The sequence below is a fragment of the Xiphias gladius genome, chromosome 23 (assembly GCF_016859285.1).
Source record: "Xiphias gladius isolate SHS-SW01 ecotype Sanya breed wild chromosome 23, ASM1685928v1, whole genome shotgun sequence".
NCBI classification, from domain to species: Eukaryota; Metazoa; Chordata; class Actinopteri; order Istiophoriformes; family Xiphiidae; genus Xiphias; species Xiphias gladius.
In genome coordinates, this window is record NC_053422.1 from 17,906,550 (window position 1) to 17,919,812 (window position 13,263).

Consider the following 13,263-nt stretch of genomic DNA (forward strand, 5'->3'; position numbering starts at 1 on the left):
AATCTTCTATTTACCACTTTGTCGGCTCGTTCATGTGGGAACTGGTTCGGTGAAGTTTCCGACAGTCCGCGAAGGCAACATGACAGTCCGCTACAGCCAGGAGGAGAGAAGGAAGGAGATGGCCGACTAGGAGGCAACATTACCTTCTATTACTTCGTCGGCCACATTCCTTTTACTTAACACATTTTCACAACTGAAGTGGGGGAGAGGACATTTTTAATACTTCGCTCCTCGTCCACAATGGCAGAACAAAACAGCAACGTCAGGTATCAGGAGGTAGGTAACCGTTTGCTGCCACGCTAAAATGTAGCTAACAGTTAGCAGGCTGTTCCCCAGTCAGCTAACAGCAGTCAACATTAGCCTGGCACTGAGGAAAACATCGAGCTACACCGACACTTGTTGACCGGCGGGCCTGATACGGCGATAAATACCTTAGGCTTATATAAAACCGAATTTCTTTCTCTGGACGAAACTAGTAAATATATGATCATAAATTCGTCTCATGTAACTTGAAGCCCGTGTGACCCGTTTTCTTTCAGCAGCTAGTTCACGTTATCTGGTAATGGCAGGCCTGAATAGGAGTGCTTTTTAGTCTCACTTTGTCTAGCCTTGATCCAGGACCGTCAGACTACATGACGGTCCCGGATCAGTCACCAGTCCGCCCCTTCATCAACTGAAACTCAATAGAGAGAACAGGATCAGAATATTATTATGGAGGTGCAGCCTGCTCATCTATTGACTCGTATTAATTAATGTGCAGATGATGTGTGTGTCAGTGCCCGGTTTATGGTTCAACAGGGGCTATGTAGTTTTAGTGATGTATTAGAACTTACTGTGTTATACCACTTAAAGTGCAACTAATCTGTGCTGATTCGAAAAGGAAATGGTTGCAGACATATCTATCATGGGCACTTGTTGAAAGGTATATTACACAAGTGCGACATCAGTGCTGCTGGTTAACCTTGTTACCCTTTGAGGATTCAGCACATTCCATCTGTACTCTTCTTGTTCAGTGCATGTGCAGAGTAGACGTTTGCTGTGCAAACCAAGAGGTCTTTGAAGTATAGACAGGCAATATGGGTAAAATCTTCCTGTAATTTCACATTGTATTGTCTCTATATAGGTATATATATGTGTATATATATATGTTGTCTTGAAAGTCAAACAAAAAAGCGTTTGTAGGTTAAACAGCAGATGAGTCTTTTTTTGCAGAACATAAATCATATGATAAATCAAGGAACTTCCTCACACACAATATTTCCATACATCAGTCCTCCCCAGTGACTTGCAACATTTTCTGTAGAGGCCTAATACATCTAGAAAGGGATAGCTGCCACAGTATAAACAGCATGGTAACAGTTGACCAATATCTCATGATATATATAAATATTGTCATATTGCCCAACCCTATGAAGAGGTGACATGTAATTGATGCCACCATGTAGTTTCCTTTCCTAAATTACATCTACTTAGTTTTTGTTCATGATAGCCAACAAGTGTGAGTGAGCCTAAAGGCTGTATTTTAAGTCTGACCCGAAATGTCTTGTCATTTATTAACTTTTTTTTAGCTGGTGAACGAGGAGGAGCCAGCCCAACCATCCCAGGAGGGTCCTGCCCATGACGCACCACCACCCTACAGCAGCATTGCTGCAGCAAATGCAGGTTAGGAAGCTTCACAGCTCCATCACATGCTGTTACATGTTGGATAACTCTGAATCAGGGGGTAGAAGAAGTATTCACATCCTTCAAATAGATAAAACTGTCAGTGCCAATCTATGAGATGTTGGTACTTTTATTTCTGATCATGATTCTCCAGTAAAAGTGAAACGAGTAATAGTGAAAACGTTTTTGCTGTAACAGGGAACTAAGAAACAAAAGTAAAACAAAATTATCGCTTGTTTCCACTGTGTCAGATTATTGCAGAAGGCATGTGGAGCGTAACTGTTATAGAGGGGAGTAGCTTTCACGTAAGGGCCTTTTAGAAAGGTTTGATGTTTTAATCTGCTAATGGTAATGATTTTTTAAATGTTTTTTCTTAAGAGGGCAAAGGTCAACATAAGTGGGTGCAGCCCTCAGCTCTTCCTGGGCGAGTCCAGTGATAAGGGTCAATGCTGTTTGTGTTTTAACATCACAAATGAGTGTTCTGGAGAGCTGCCAAATGACCCAGATAAAAGGGGCTGGTATAGAACAGAACATAAACAGTAATGGACACACACATAGCAACTGTCTTTGTTCCTGCTGTAACTCAACCCTGCCTGGTCTGGTTTATGATTATCTGCTGTTACTTTGCTCTTTGAAGGAAGTGAAAGAAGATTTTTTTTCTGTCAGCAGTCAAACCTAAATGACAGCTGGTGAACCATTTATTTAAAAAAAAAGAAAAAAAGAAAAAAACTAGCCCAACCTACCATTATGATAAATCAACACAAGACCTCTGTTTCTTAACAGTCATTTGCTTTTTTCCTCCACAGCTTTCTTTGAATATAAGGAAGACGGAGGAAGATTTCCCAACCCTCCATCTTACAGTGTTGCCACCACTCTGCCCTCCTATGACGAAGCTGAGAGAAGCAAAGCAGAGGCTGCCATCCCTCTGGTGACTGGAAGAGTCACAGTACGTCTGTTTCATTTTCAAACATCATTTAGAAATGTTCCTAATTACTAAGTTTCTCGTCTCATACTAATACGTCGACAAAAACAGCACATTTTGAGGTAAACACAAGTTGATGTAATGTATCTACATATTTGTTGCTGCTGTTGCAGGAGGACGACTTTGTGGCCAGAGATGACTTTGAAGATGCTGACCAGCTGCGAATAGGAAATGATGGCATCTTCATGCTCACTTTCTTCAGTAAGAAGCCCTTTAGCATTCCAACAGTTGACCTGTTTACAGTGTTTTCCCTCTAAAAGCGTAAACTGACTTTCATTTTCACTGGCCTAGAGCTGGCTTGTAACCAGATGTTTATTAGTTAATTGTATATATGTAGAAATGTGGTCACTGGACATGTGAGAGATGTACTCTCCCTTCTTTTAACATTTGTTGTATAGTTGTCCTTGAATAAGGGCTCCTATATACTGTTTTCTAAACTGAATTTGGCATATTCTCAAAGGCTGTTGAATACGCCCAAAGGGGAGCAAATGCCAGTACAGACAATGCACAGGTTTGTTTTCAAACTTAAAGAGGAATGGGGGAGGAGAATGTGTTCAGCTAGTTTGATGACTTCAAAAATGAGTGACGTCTTTGATTAAGAATTTCCTATTCTCTATCAGTCATGCCTAGAAAATGCCGTATTATGTGTTCATGTTGGAAGGCAGGCTTTGTGTTATTATAACAAATATTGCCCTTTTCAGTAATTATTTTCCTTGTGTCACCAGTGGCATTCCTCTTCAACTGGATCGGCTTCTTCTTGTCGTTCTGTTTGACCACATCAGCTGCTGGTCGATATGGGGCCATCTCTGGCTTCGGCCTGTCCCTCATCAAATGGGTTCTTATTGTCAGGGTAAGAGTTGTTTACTAAGTTTGCACCACAACCAGTTCAACTAATAGATGGCTATTCAGTGGTATAAAGGTGCAGGACTGTTAGTTCTAACGGATATTACTCTACAGGAAAACTGAAACTCTGAAAATGGTGTCAGATAACTCTCTAGGATCATGGTGCTAACAGACATCATCTTGTTTTTACAGTTTTCTACCTACTTCCCTGGTTACTTTGATGGGCAGTACTGGTTGTGGTGGGTGTTCCTGGCCCTGGGTAAGTGAGAGGCAATATTTTATTTAAAAAAAAAAGCATTTCCCATTGTTTCCCACAATTACATTTTGGTAATTGTCTTAAGTTGTATGAGTTTAACTTCTTGCATTATAGTGTACATCTTTTCGTTGGACTTTAGGGTTCATGTTGTTCATCAGAGGCTTTGTGAACTACTCCAGAGTGCGTAAATTGGCTGATCCCACATATGCCACTCTTCCCCGGACAAGGGTACTCTTCATCTATTAGAGGTAAGGCATATTGCATATATTCTGGTCACACTGATCACGTAAGCCAGGGAGACCTTTACATGCACACAGTAATTCAGTTACAGTGAGTGATGAGCGACGACAAGAGAGAAATATCTGAATCACCAAGAGTCAAATTCAACTAGCGTTTTTAACTGTGGATGTTTGGCACACAAATCAGCACATGGTCTTTATGCGGACTTGAATCTAAGACTCTGTCCAGCAAGTAAACAAAATATCACATGCACCCACAGCACTATAAACAATGCAGACTATTAAACTCATATTTCTCAGTAGTAGCTGAAATGAAAAAGAGACTGCAGTGTTTCTGCCGACACTCGCTGTGAAAAAAGAAATTAAGCGTACTACAGCATCCTCATTAAATGCTGCCGTTTGGTTTGGAAGATAATAGAAATTTAACACGTGCAACCTGCGCGTATAAGCAGTTCTCCCTCGTCCTTGCTGCTACCTACGCTGGCGCAGCCGACTGGAGCGCAGCCTCTGTGACCTGCTGCCCGTGTGGTTAGCAGGACTGGGATGATGTTGCAGCTCACTGACAACAAACCCGATCCGCTGTGAAGATGAGGGGGCAAACTGATTGTTGATCACTTAATGATTTTATAAACAAAATAGGATTGAAAATTTTCCATTTTAGCCAGTACAAAATAGTTTTGACTACTCAAAGATTACTCGAGCATCAAGAAGAAATCCATGTCAGTCTGGATCTACCCACGGCATCCGCACGTTGATAAATTAATTAAATAACGAGGACATTATCGGTGGCTGAAGTTAAGAGTGTAGCATTAATCATGTTGGAGTTTGAGTTATTAATGTGCATGTAAATCTAACTGTAAAGCCATAAATCCCACAACTCATCTGGAATGTGGAAGTGACTTTGCCGAAAGAAAGTGCATGTTTAAATCTGATTTTTACATCTTCCTATAACATAAATTCAGGATGGTGGATGTGGAAGAAGTGGACTTGACCAACACAAGCAGCGATTTTGTGAGGAGTTTCAAATTAAACTGAAGACACTTAACCAGAAATCTGCCAGACAAGTTATAGGTGAAGACAACTCTCAATAAAATATTCAGGAATTATATCACTTGTTTTATTTTGTTTTGAAACTTTATTAATGGAAAATGGTTAACAGTAATAGTCCCTCAGTGTACTCATTAGTGGCAAATGTTAAGTGCTATTTACATCTCAGTCTGTAATGTATAAGTAATGCCTTATATCATGTGATGGTAGCATACGAGCATGCATCTGCCCTTAAGGTCAATAAATAGGGAGAGTCTCATGTTGGTGACACCTGAAGCCAACGGGTATTAATTAATACAGAACTCTGTAGACTTCCCATAGCATGTAACACACTTTGTAATCTGCACTAATCTCACTTCATGGTTTTATTGTGACTATTATAGGCTGTCTGTAGATACCACATACACCTATAAAGCAAGCTTTCATTAGGCTGTAAATGCTAACATACACATTTCCACATATTTCACTCACCTGTTGGCTTTAAGTAGTGTTGCCCTTTTTTTCATAGCCAGAAGGGGGCAGTGTTGTTTTCTGCTTTTAGGACTTTATAAACTGTTCATCAATGGCATTGTCATGACGTACATACTTGTGATGGAAATACAGTGTCAGTGGAGCACACCGACATGACACGCATGTGTCAGAAGTTATGACTTTTCCTATTAAATGTTCGGTTGTACAGTAAATAAGGTAAAACTATCCACCTTGGAAAAAAATAGTTTAAGTTGAGGATGTGATCTTAGATGATGCTGCATTTTTCCATATGAACAAGCTGCAACTAAAAACCAGATGGCAACAAATGTCAAGTAAATAGCCCCCCGTGGCAGCTCGGCTGACTGCGAGGGGATGCCCAATTTTTGCTGACAGCAACCAAGATCATTTGTCTGGGCGTTTGAGCTCATTTTCTGGTTCATGTCTTTAAAAAGCTCATCTAGATGTAACGTCACGACCTTCCCATACCTCTTCTGTGAGTCAGTGGAGTTGGCATCTCATTCACTGTCAATGATAAAGCCCTGTGATTGTAGAAAAGGGTCTCTGGCTGTCTGGATTTCAGCTCTAATGATCTCGCTGAAGCATTTGGATCATATTATCTAAGAGCATAAAAATAACTCAAATTCCTTTTCCAAGTGGATTTTTGCCTCGAGATTCAACTGACATATGGGCAAAAGAAATCTGATTTTTATGGGGGCCGGGTTTTGTTTTTTTTCCTACTTTTTTTTTTTTTTAATAGAAAAACCTTCATGAGGTGTAAAATGTTAGCTATCTTGTGGGTATTAAAACTATATCAAGGAATGTTGTATGCAGGTGCACTTTTGGAAACACAAATGTTAAAACCCAGAAGACGTTCCCATCAAGTCTCAGTCATCTAGAAAAAGAAATGAATGACGCAGCGGTACAGGATTTTGTTTTTGTTTTATAATCTGGAGGAAAGAGCATGTCAGGATCATACACTTTTTCATGATTCAGTCATCCGTGTTGTCCAAAGGAGGCGTTAATATGGATTTAAATCTGGTCCAGCAAACTGAACTGTTTGCCTTAAACAGTTAACTTCATACTTCTGCCGTGGCTTTGCTACAGACCCATTACACTTATTGCTATGTGATGTAAAGCTGCAGCCTCGGGGTTTTGTTGTTATGAAACTGTACATAAAATGTTTAGTGTTAAATAAATGTCACTTTTAACGCGTCATCTCTGAGTTGTCTGGATTGATGATTGCTGTGTTACTGAGCCGTGGGGGTCAGATACCCAATGTGACAAATACATTTACAGTTTTTATATGATCAAAACTCGGGGTGAAGGGTTATAAACCGGTAAAATTTACAGGACAGTATTATGAAGCTGTAGCAGTGTAGGCAAAAAAGGGCACAACAGTTAAAATATGTTGCTCAATTTTGCAAGAGAGCAACAAAAATGTCTACATGTATGTTAAAAGATTCACTGGGTAAATTTACATTGGTGGCACCAAGTGGCAGCAACGTGTAACTGCTGCGAAGGTGAGAAAACAAGCAGAAGTCTGGGAGAGCAGTAATGACCTTAATTCTCTCGTCTATTCCTTGCCTTGGAGAGGCATTAACTCTCCAGAGCAGGGCACAGATTACAGAAAAGTCAAACTGGAAAGGACTTGGAGCACGTGATCTCCGCCAGGCCAGCAACATTCTCAGTCAATGGGTAATGTGTCATCTAACGTTCAAGTAAGGAAGTGCAGGAATTTATGAGAAAATGGGACATTTTTGACATTTTTCCTGGGTCACAGTGATACTTTAAAAGCAAATCCTGCTGTCATACCTGGATCCAGATCCCCAAGAAAACTGAGCTGCTTGCGCCTAACTCTCCACCGAATTTCACTGACAAACAATGGAAATAATTTTTCAGACAATAAAAAAATAATTCAGATAACCACAAATTTACCAGCACTACACACGAGGTATTTTTCTTTAATCATGGAATCTGTATTATAGGATATTGATGTGTAGAGAATGTTTTTCTCATCCCACAGAATCATCTAAAATGCCCCTTGGTTTGAGAACCACTAATAATAAATAACATCAAATGGAACCAGCACACTCACTGCTGATTGAGCCTCCTTTGGCTCAGGTGCTGTGTCTGTTGATGATACTGTTTTCTTCTCGTTTGCTCCTCACACTTTCTTCTTTTAATGCTCTAAGGAGACCTGCTACCAGTGACAGTGCCAACATCAGATTTTCTGCTAACAGAGATAATGTGGCATGTTCATAAAAATGACGCGCGCGATGAAAAAAAAAAAGATGAATGCAGAGTTTTTTGGCTTTTTTTTTTGGGATAATAAATTTTTTTTTTTTGGGGGGCAATAGCTGCTCCTTTCCTAAATAAATATGCATCAGAGCTAGAAAGGCTGCAGCTTCACCTGCACCTCCAAGCGCTTCCTGGAGCAGCTTCCAGGCCATTTTGGTTGAAGTGTCGCTGCATGTTGAGATGAACGTCTTCATTTCACTCCGTCCAGTTGTTGGGGCAGAAAGAAGACGGCCTTCTGACCGATGTGAGTTCTTGGACCCAGTTTAGGTTTTCCATTCTTTTTCAGGGCGACGTACCAGTTCCTCTCCTCGGACTTCTGAGCCCGATATGTGTTGTAGTGGTTCTCCTCCAGTTTCTCCAGGAAGAAACATTCGTCAGTGACCGTGGGCTGAGAGAGAGATAAAAAAAAAAAAAAAGCAGCTGACAGCAGTTTGGTTTGAGATTAAAAGTTTAAAAATGCAGTCAGCAAAGTTTAGATTGTCTATTCGGCAAGTGATTATTTTCAATAGATATGATTATGCCTGCATCGTTAAGTTTTTCTGATTTACCATCACGTCAACTCATCTGTTGTGGATACTCACCGAACTGTAGAGGCACCCCTCATCGCTCATTGCCAAATATCGCCCGGCTTCTGTTCCTTGGATGGCCACCACACCTCTGTCCACAGCTTTGATCTTTAAAACAGCTGAAAGGAGAAGAAGTGTGCACGGCAGCAGCTGAAACCCATAACTACACCTCTACAAACATGGGTCACTTTTTTTTTTTTTTTTTTTTGTGAGGGGGGGGTTGGGTCAAGGGGAAAATGGGAAATTTCTGTGTCAGGTTCAAACATATTTGGTGTTTCATTTTGGTTCAGCCAGAAAAACCGCGACATTTCCGGTCCTTGCTCTTGAGTTGAATGACTGCCGCGTGAGGTCCCTTGAAATGATCCGCCCTAGAAATGCGCAGCATCTTTCTTGTTCCTCTGACTAAGCACATTTGTTGTCTTGTATTTTATTTATTTTATTGGTTTATTTGACCATGACATTGCTGGTTGATCAACAGAAACAAAAAGAACAAAACAAAAAAACCAAACTGCGTATGAAATGTGTGCGCTGCTTCTGTGCGCTCTGATGTGTGTGTGATGCTATTGCACATGAACTCATTAGTTCAGCTTTCGGTCCCAGTCTATCACAAGCCGCCGCTGCTTTCAGTGCACTTGTGCACTTTTTCCCCCTCACGCAGACACGTTCAATAAATACACTTACAACGCACTTAACACGAGGTCGGAACTTGTGGGATGTCCTGTCTTCCCCAGGCCGAGAAATTAGCAGCGCCCCCCTTTTAATGTATCAGCACTTAGCTGCCACACGTCCTCATACCGGACGCATGGTTCCTTCCGCGCTCTCTGAACCTGACACACCTGCAGTAAAGGCGGTGAACGCATCACGCCGTGTGCTGCGGTCTTACTGTGAACGTCCCCGTCGTCCCTCTGGCCCCGCACCGTCCCGTCGGGCAGGATCTGCAGGCGATGTCCGCCATTCATGCAGTACAGCCGGGTCAGCCGCCTGTAGTCCCCCAGCAGGCCGCCGTCCACGCTCTCATCCTCCGCCGCGGAGACCTGTCCGTCCGCCATCCTGCTCGGGGGGGACACACGCCGCTCTGCGAACCAGCAGGAGGGTTTTCAGTGGTCCCCCCCCCCCTGCAGTGGTCAGGTCTTTACGTGCTCCTGAACGAGCGCGGAGACCACACAGGCAGCTGGATGCGCGTCCCCGACTGCTGGCCTCAACCTCCTACTGGGAGGATGGTATGGAGAGCGATTACTGACACTTACAGACCGCAACCCCAACTTTTCGAAAGCGCAGTCATTTTTTTTTTTTTTTTATATACTAGAGGCAACGAGGAGAAGGACACAACTAGGCCTTTGAGATCCTGAATAACACAGATACAGTTTTAGTAGTTAAGTCCTAATTTCCTACAGAGTGGTTGGGACATGACTTAGGCTGAGATAAGGGGAAGTACACGATCTTTATGAACCCTGCAAAAACTCCACAATGTTTTTTTAATTTGATACATCAATAAAAAAAAAAATCCTTATAGAGGATCTGGATAATTCAAATGTCAGCCCCGAGCTCTCAAGCAGTGGTGGGACTGGAGGTTGGATAAAAACCCCGGATAACGGCGCGGAGGCCAGATGTTGACGTGTCCGGGCTGCAGCAGCAGCAGCTTCTATTAGCAATTATTATCCACCAAATGAAGAAAAACAGAAACAACTCTAATCAGAGGCATTGCTAATGAATGTAAAAACAAACAAATGCAGCGGTCTCTCACATGAGAGAACCAAAATGGCTCTAGCTTTGGCAGAAAATGGCGTTTTCCTGTGGGAACCCGTCATGCACATTACGAAACTAATCGAGGGCCTTTGAAATCTTTTGGAAGTTAAACAAAAACCATTTCACCAGCTGCAGATAGACGACAAGTGGACACTTGTGACATTTAGGCGAACTGACCCTTTAAACAGCTCCTCCACAAGTTCAGCGAACAGTGGATAAAATCTTATCATTGATTAATTTCTTAAGACTTTGACAGAAGGTTGATGGTTGTTTTTTTTTTTTCTGCAGCTGTATCTGGTGCTTTCTCCGATCGAAAATGTCGAACAAAAACATTGCTTTTATGCAGCTTTTATTGGTTTAATTGTTAACAGTGGGCAGAGTTTATACGTGCCCATTAATCCCAAACGAGGAGTTTGACTCTAACGTTTCGCAGATGGACTTGGTCCGGACTGGCTCTCCCCGGCACCACGTTACTCCTCTCTGCAGGTTTGACCTCGCCTGAACCCTCGCGTCGAGCTGCTGCTGCCGACAGCCAATCGGGGCCCGGAGTCTGCACGTCCGTGTGAACCAAGCTGACACTCGGCACGACCATTCAAAAAAAATAAAAAATAAAGTAACGAAGACAGAACCCTTCGGGGACACTGAAGCGGGCATTTCAGTGGACTTCGACAGTCCTCAGCAAGAGTCAATAAGCCAGGTGCCAGAATGGAAAAGCGCGTTTATTTGCTGAACAAGTGCTGGGATCATGAAAAGTGGCTTACAACGAGCTTACCGCCTCCATTGTTCATAATCATCGAGTTAACATCATGGCAAACATCGGCAAAACAGTTCCTTGTTTCGAGAAGTACCACACAAAGACATACAGTTCGACCTTTAATCAGTGGAGGAAAAGATCAACAGGACTCACACAACAGAGGAGAAATAATACAGAAGGTAGGTATAGAAAAACTATTATATGGAGACAAATACACCACATTTTCTTTACAATGGATTATATGTACATACTCATTTTTTTAAGCAAAACAAAGCTTTTTATTTTTTTTATTTTTTAGAGAAAGCATATTACCAGTGAAACACGATCTGCCCTTGATAATTCTCAAAAGTTAATGTCTGCATATATTTTATACAAAATAGATTTTCAAACGATATTTGGGTAGTGCAAATCTTTTTAGATTCAAGCTGGTTGATTACTTTCACAGACAGTTCGTGTGTGAAAAAGACTGACTCCTATCCTGTTCACAGTATTACACAATTTGACCAAAGCCATCACCTTAGAGTTAAAAAAAAAAAAAAAAAAGTGTTTAAAAAAAAAAAAAAAACCTGTACATTTGTCTTCTATGAGCTACTTAGTTTACACTGACATTATTTTGAATTTGTATGTACTTGCTTTGGTCACTTTGTAGTCAAACATCAAATAGGCTTTTTTTGTGCAGTCTGGGTGGACTGATAACTGACTTAAGTGTATCTTTTTTCCTGAAGTTATATGTGAATCTCCTGTATGCAAATAGCTTATATGTAAAACAACAAAACAAACAAAAAACAAAAAAAAAAAACTAGGGAAAAAAAGTAAGGAACCACATTTTATGTGATGGTGATAGATTATCTGTCATTTCTATTGCATATTCAGTTGTCCTCCTCAAAAATGTACAAGAAGGTAAGCAAGGATACATTTTTGAGCAAGAAGAGGCAAGTGTGTGATTTCATATACTGTATATACCTGTTTAAATGGCGAGCAGCAGCAGCAGCAGCAGCAGCAGCAGAAGCAGAGATTTGGATACACTGAATGTGAAAGTAACCCATGAGTAACCCCTGTGTAGTTAATGAAGATAGTTTTTCTGAATAAACCTTTTGAAAAGAAAAATAAAAAGCATCCTTTTTCTGAGCCTGGGTATGAATGTCAACGGTGACAGCACATTCGTGAAACCCCCCCCCTCCTGACAAAAATACACCACAAGTCACAGAAACAGACACATTTTGGGAATCCAAACTAAACATTTTTGGTTCTTAATGTCAGGACATAAATGACCAGACATAGACAACCACATACTGTGTGAATCAGACAAAAGTTTTAAAAACCTGAGCGTGGGAGTGGCTTAAAATTTACGAGTGCTTTTATGTTTGCCGTTGGGATAGTTTAGCAAGTGAGCATTCTTGACATTTTCCAGCTTGAAACGCACCAGTGAGCACTCTGCCGTTGCTCACTTGACACATTTATCCAATTAAGACGGAAACATTTCTTTTAAACTAAATGAATTCCTCTTTAAGGTTCACAGTCGTGTCAAAACCTGGATTATTTTGTGCTTTAAACACAAACAGCTTGTCGGCGTTATGAAACACACCGGTGACAAACTTTGCAGACCACCTCAACTGATGAAAATGTTGCGACACATAGCAAAATCCCACTGACTCACAACACACACACAAATACGGATGCTGACGTACCTACATTATTGTGTGATTACGCAACACATCTGTGAGTGCCTTGTGTTACAAATAAAGCTCACGTATCACTCATTAATAATGACCTCTATCAATTCTCTATTCTTCAGACAGATTTGTCAGCTTCAACGCTAGGACTTGTCTCCTCTTCTGATAAAAACACTGACCAACTTTCAGCATCACTGAAAACAGACAAAACAGGAGTTTGGCACTGAAATAGTTCCCAGAGAATAAAGGATCCATTTTGCCTGCCTCCCCAGTCAGTGACGCTACACTTTCACTGTGGTGTGACTCTATGAGGTGACTGATGCTAAGTGCTTTCAAAAATTGGGGTTTGACTAACGAACAGACGAACAAATAAACATGCAAAAGTACTAAAAGACACGCAGACATGGTGCCAACAGGGCATTAAGGAAGTAGAAGGGTTAAACTGGAGGGGTCGAAGGTTATCAGCAGCTGGTGGAGGTTTATAGGGTAATGAATCTGCCAACAACTGATCCAAAGTGCTGTTTAAACAAGCTGTCTATCATTCATTTCAAAGGAATAGTTCAACATTTTGGGAAATATGCTTATTAAGGTTTATTTACTGACAGAACGGAGGACTGACACCACTCTCATGTCTGTGTGTGTGGGGGGCAGACAGACTCCAGCAAGTTCCTAGTCCCGGCCAACCAGTGGTCCGTCACATAAGCCAACATAAATTGGAGATTTAAA

General features: G+C 41.3%; 2 protein-coding genes across 2 annotated transcripts; one reads left to right on the forward strand and one right to left on the reverse strand.

Annotated features, from left to right (window-relative positions):
* The first annotated feature begins 34 nt into the window (after window positions 1–34).
* On the forward strand, window positions 35–6,715 carry LOC120785216 (NEDD4 family-interacting protein 1-like). Its single transcript, XM_040119732.1, has 8 exons — window positions 35–276; window positions 1,569–1,662; window positions 2,469–2,608; window positions 2,758–2,845; window positions 3,370–3,494; window positions 3,680–3,746; window positions 3,883–3,991; window positions 4,945–6,715. Exons 1-7 carry the CDS (start codon window positions 241–243, stop codon window positions 3,987–3,989), a joined length of 657 nt encoding a protein of 218 aa, XP_039975666.1. The 5' UTR covers window positions 35–240; the 3' UTR covers window positions 3,990–3,991; window positions 4,945–6,715.
* Window positions 6,716–7,857: 1,142 nt separating this feature from the next.
* Window positions 7,858–9,501, reverse strand: fgf1a (fibroblast growth factor 1a). Its single transcript, XM_040120237.1, has 3 exons — window positions 9,248–9,501; window positions 8,380–8,483; window positions 7,858–8,186 (listed from the first exon to the last, which is right to left on the reverse strand). The coding sequence occupies exons 1-3, from the start codon at window positions 9,411–9,413 to the stop codon at window positions 7,989–7,991; spliced, it is 468 nt and encodes a 155-aa protein (XP_039976171.1). The 5' UTR covers window positions 9,414–9,501; the 3' UTR covers window positions 7,858–7,988.
* Between the last annotated feature and the right edge of the window lie 3,762 nt (window positions 9,502–13,263).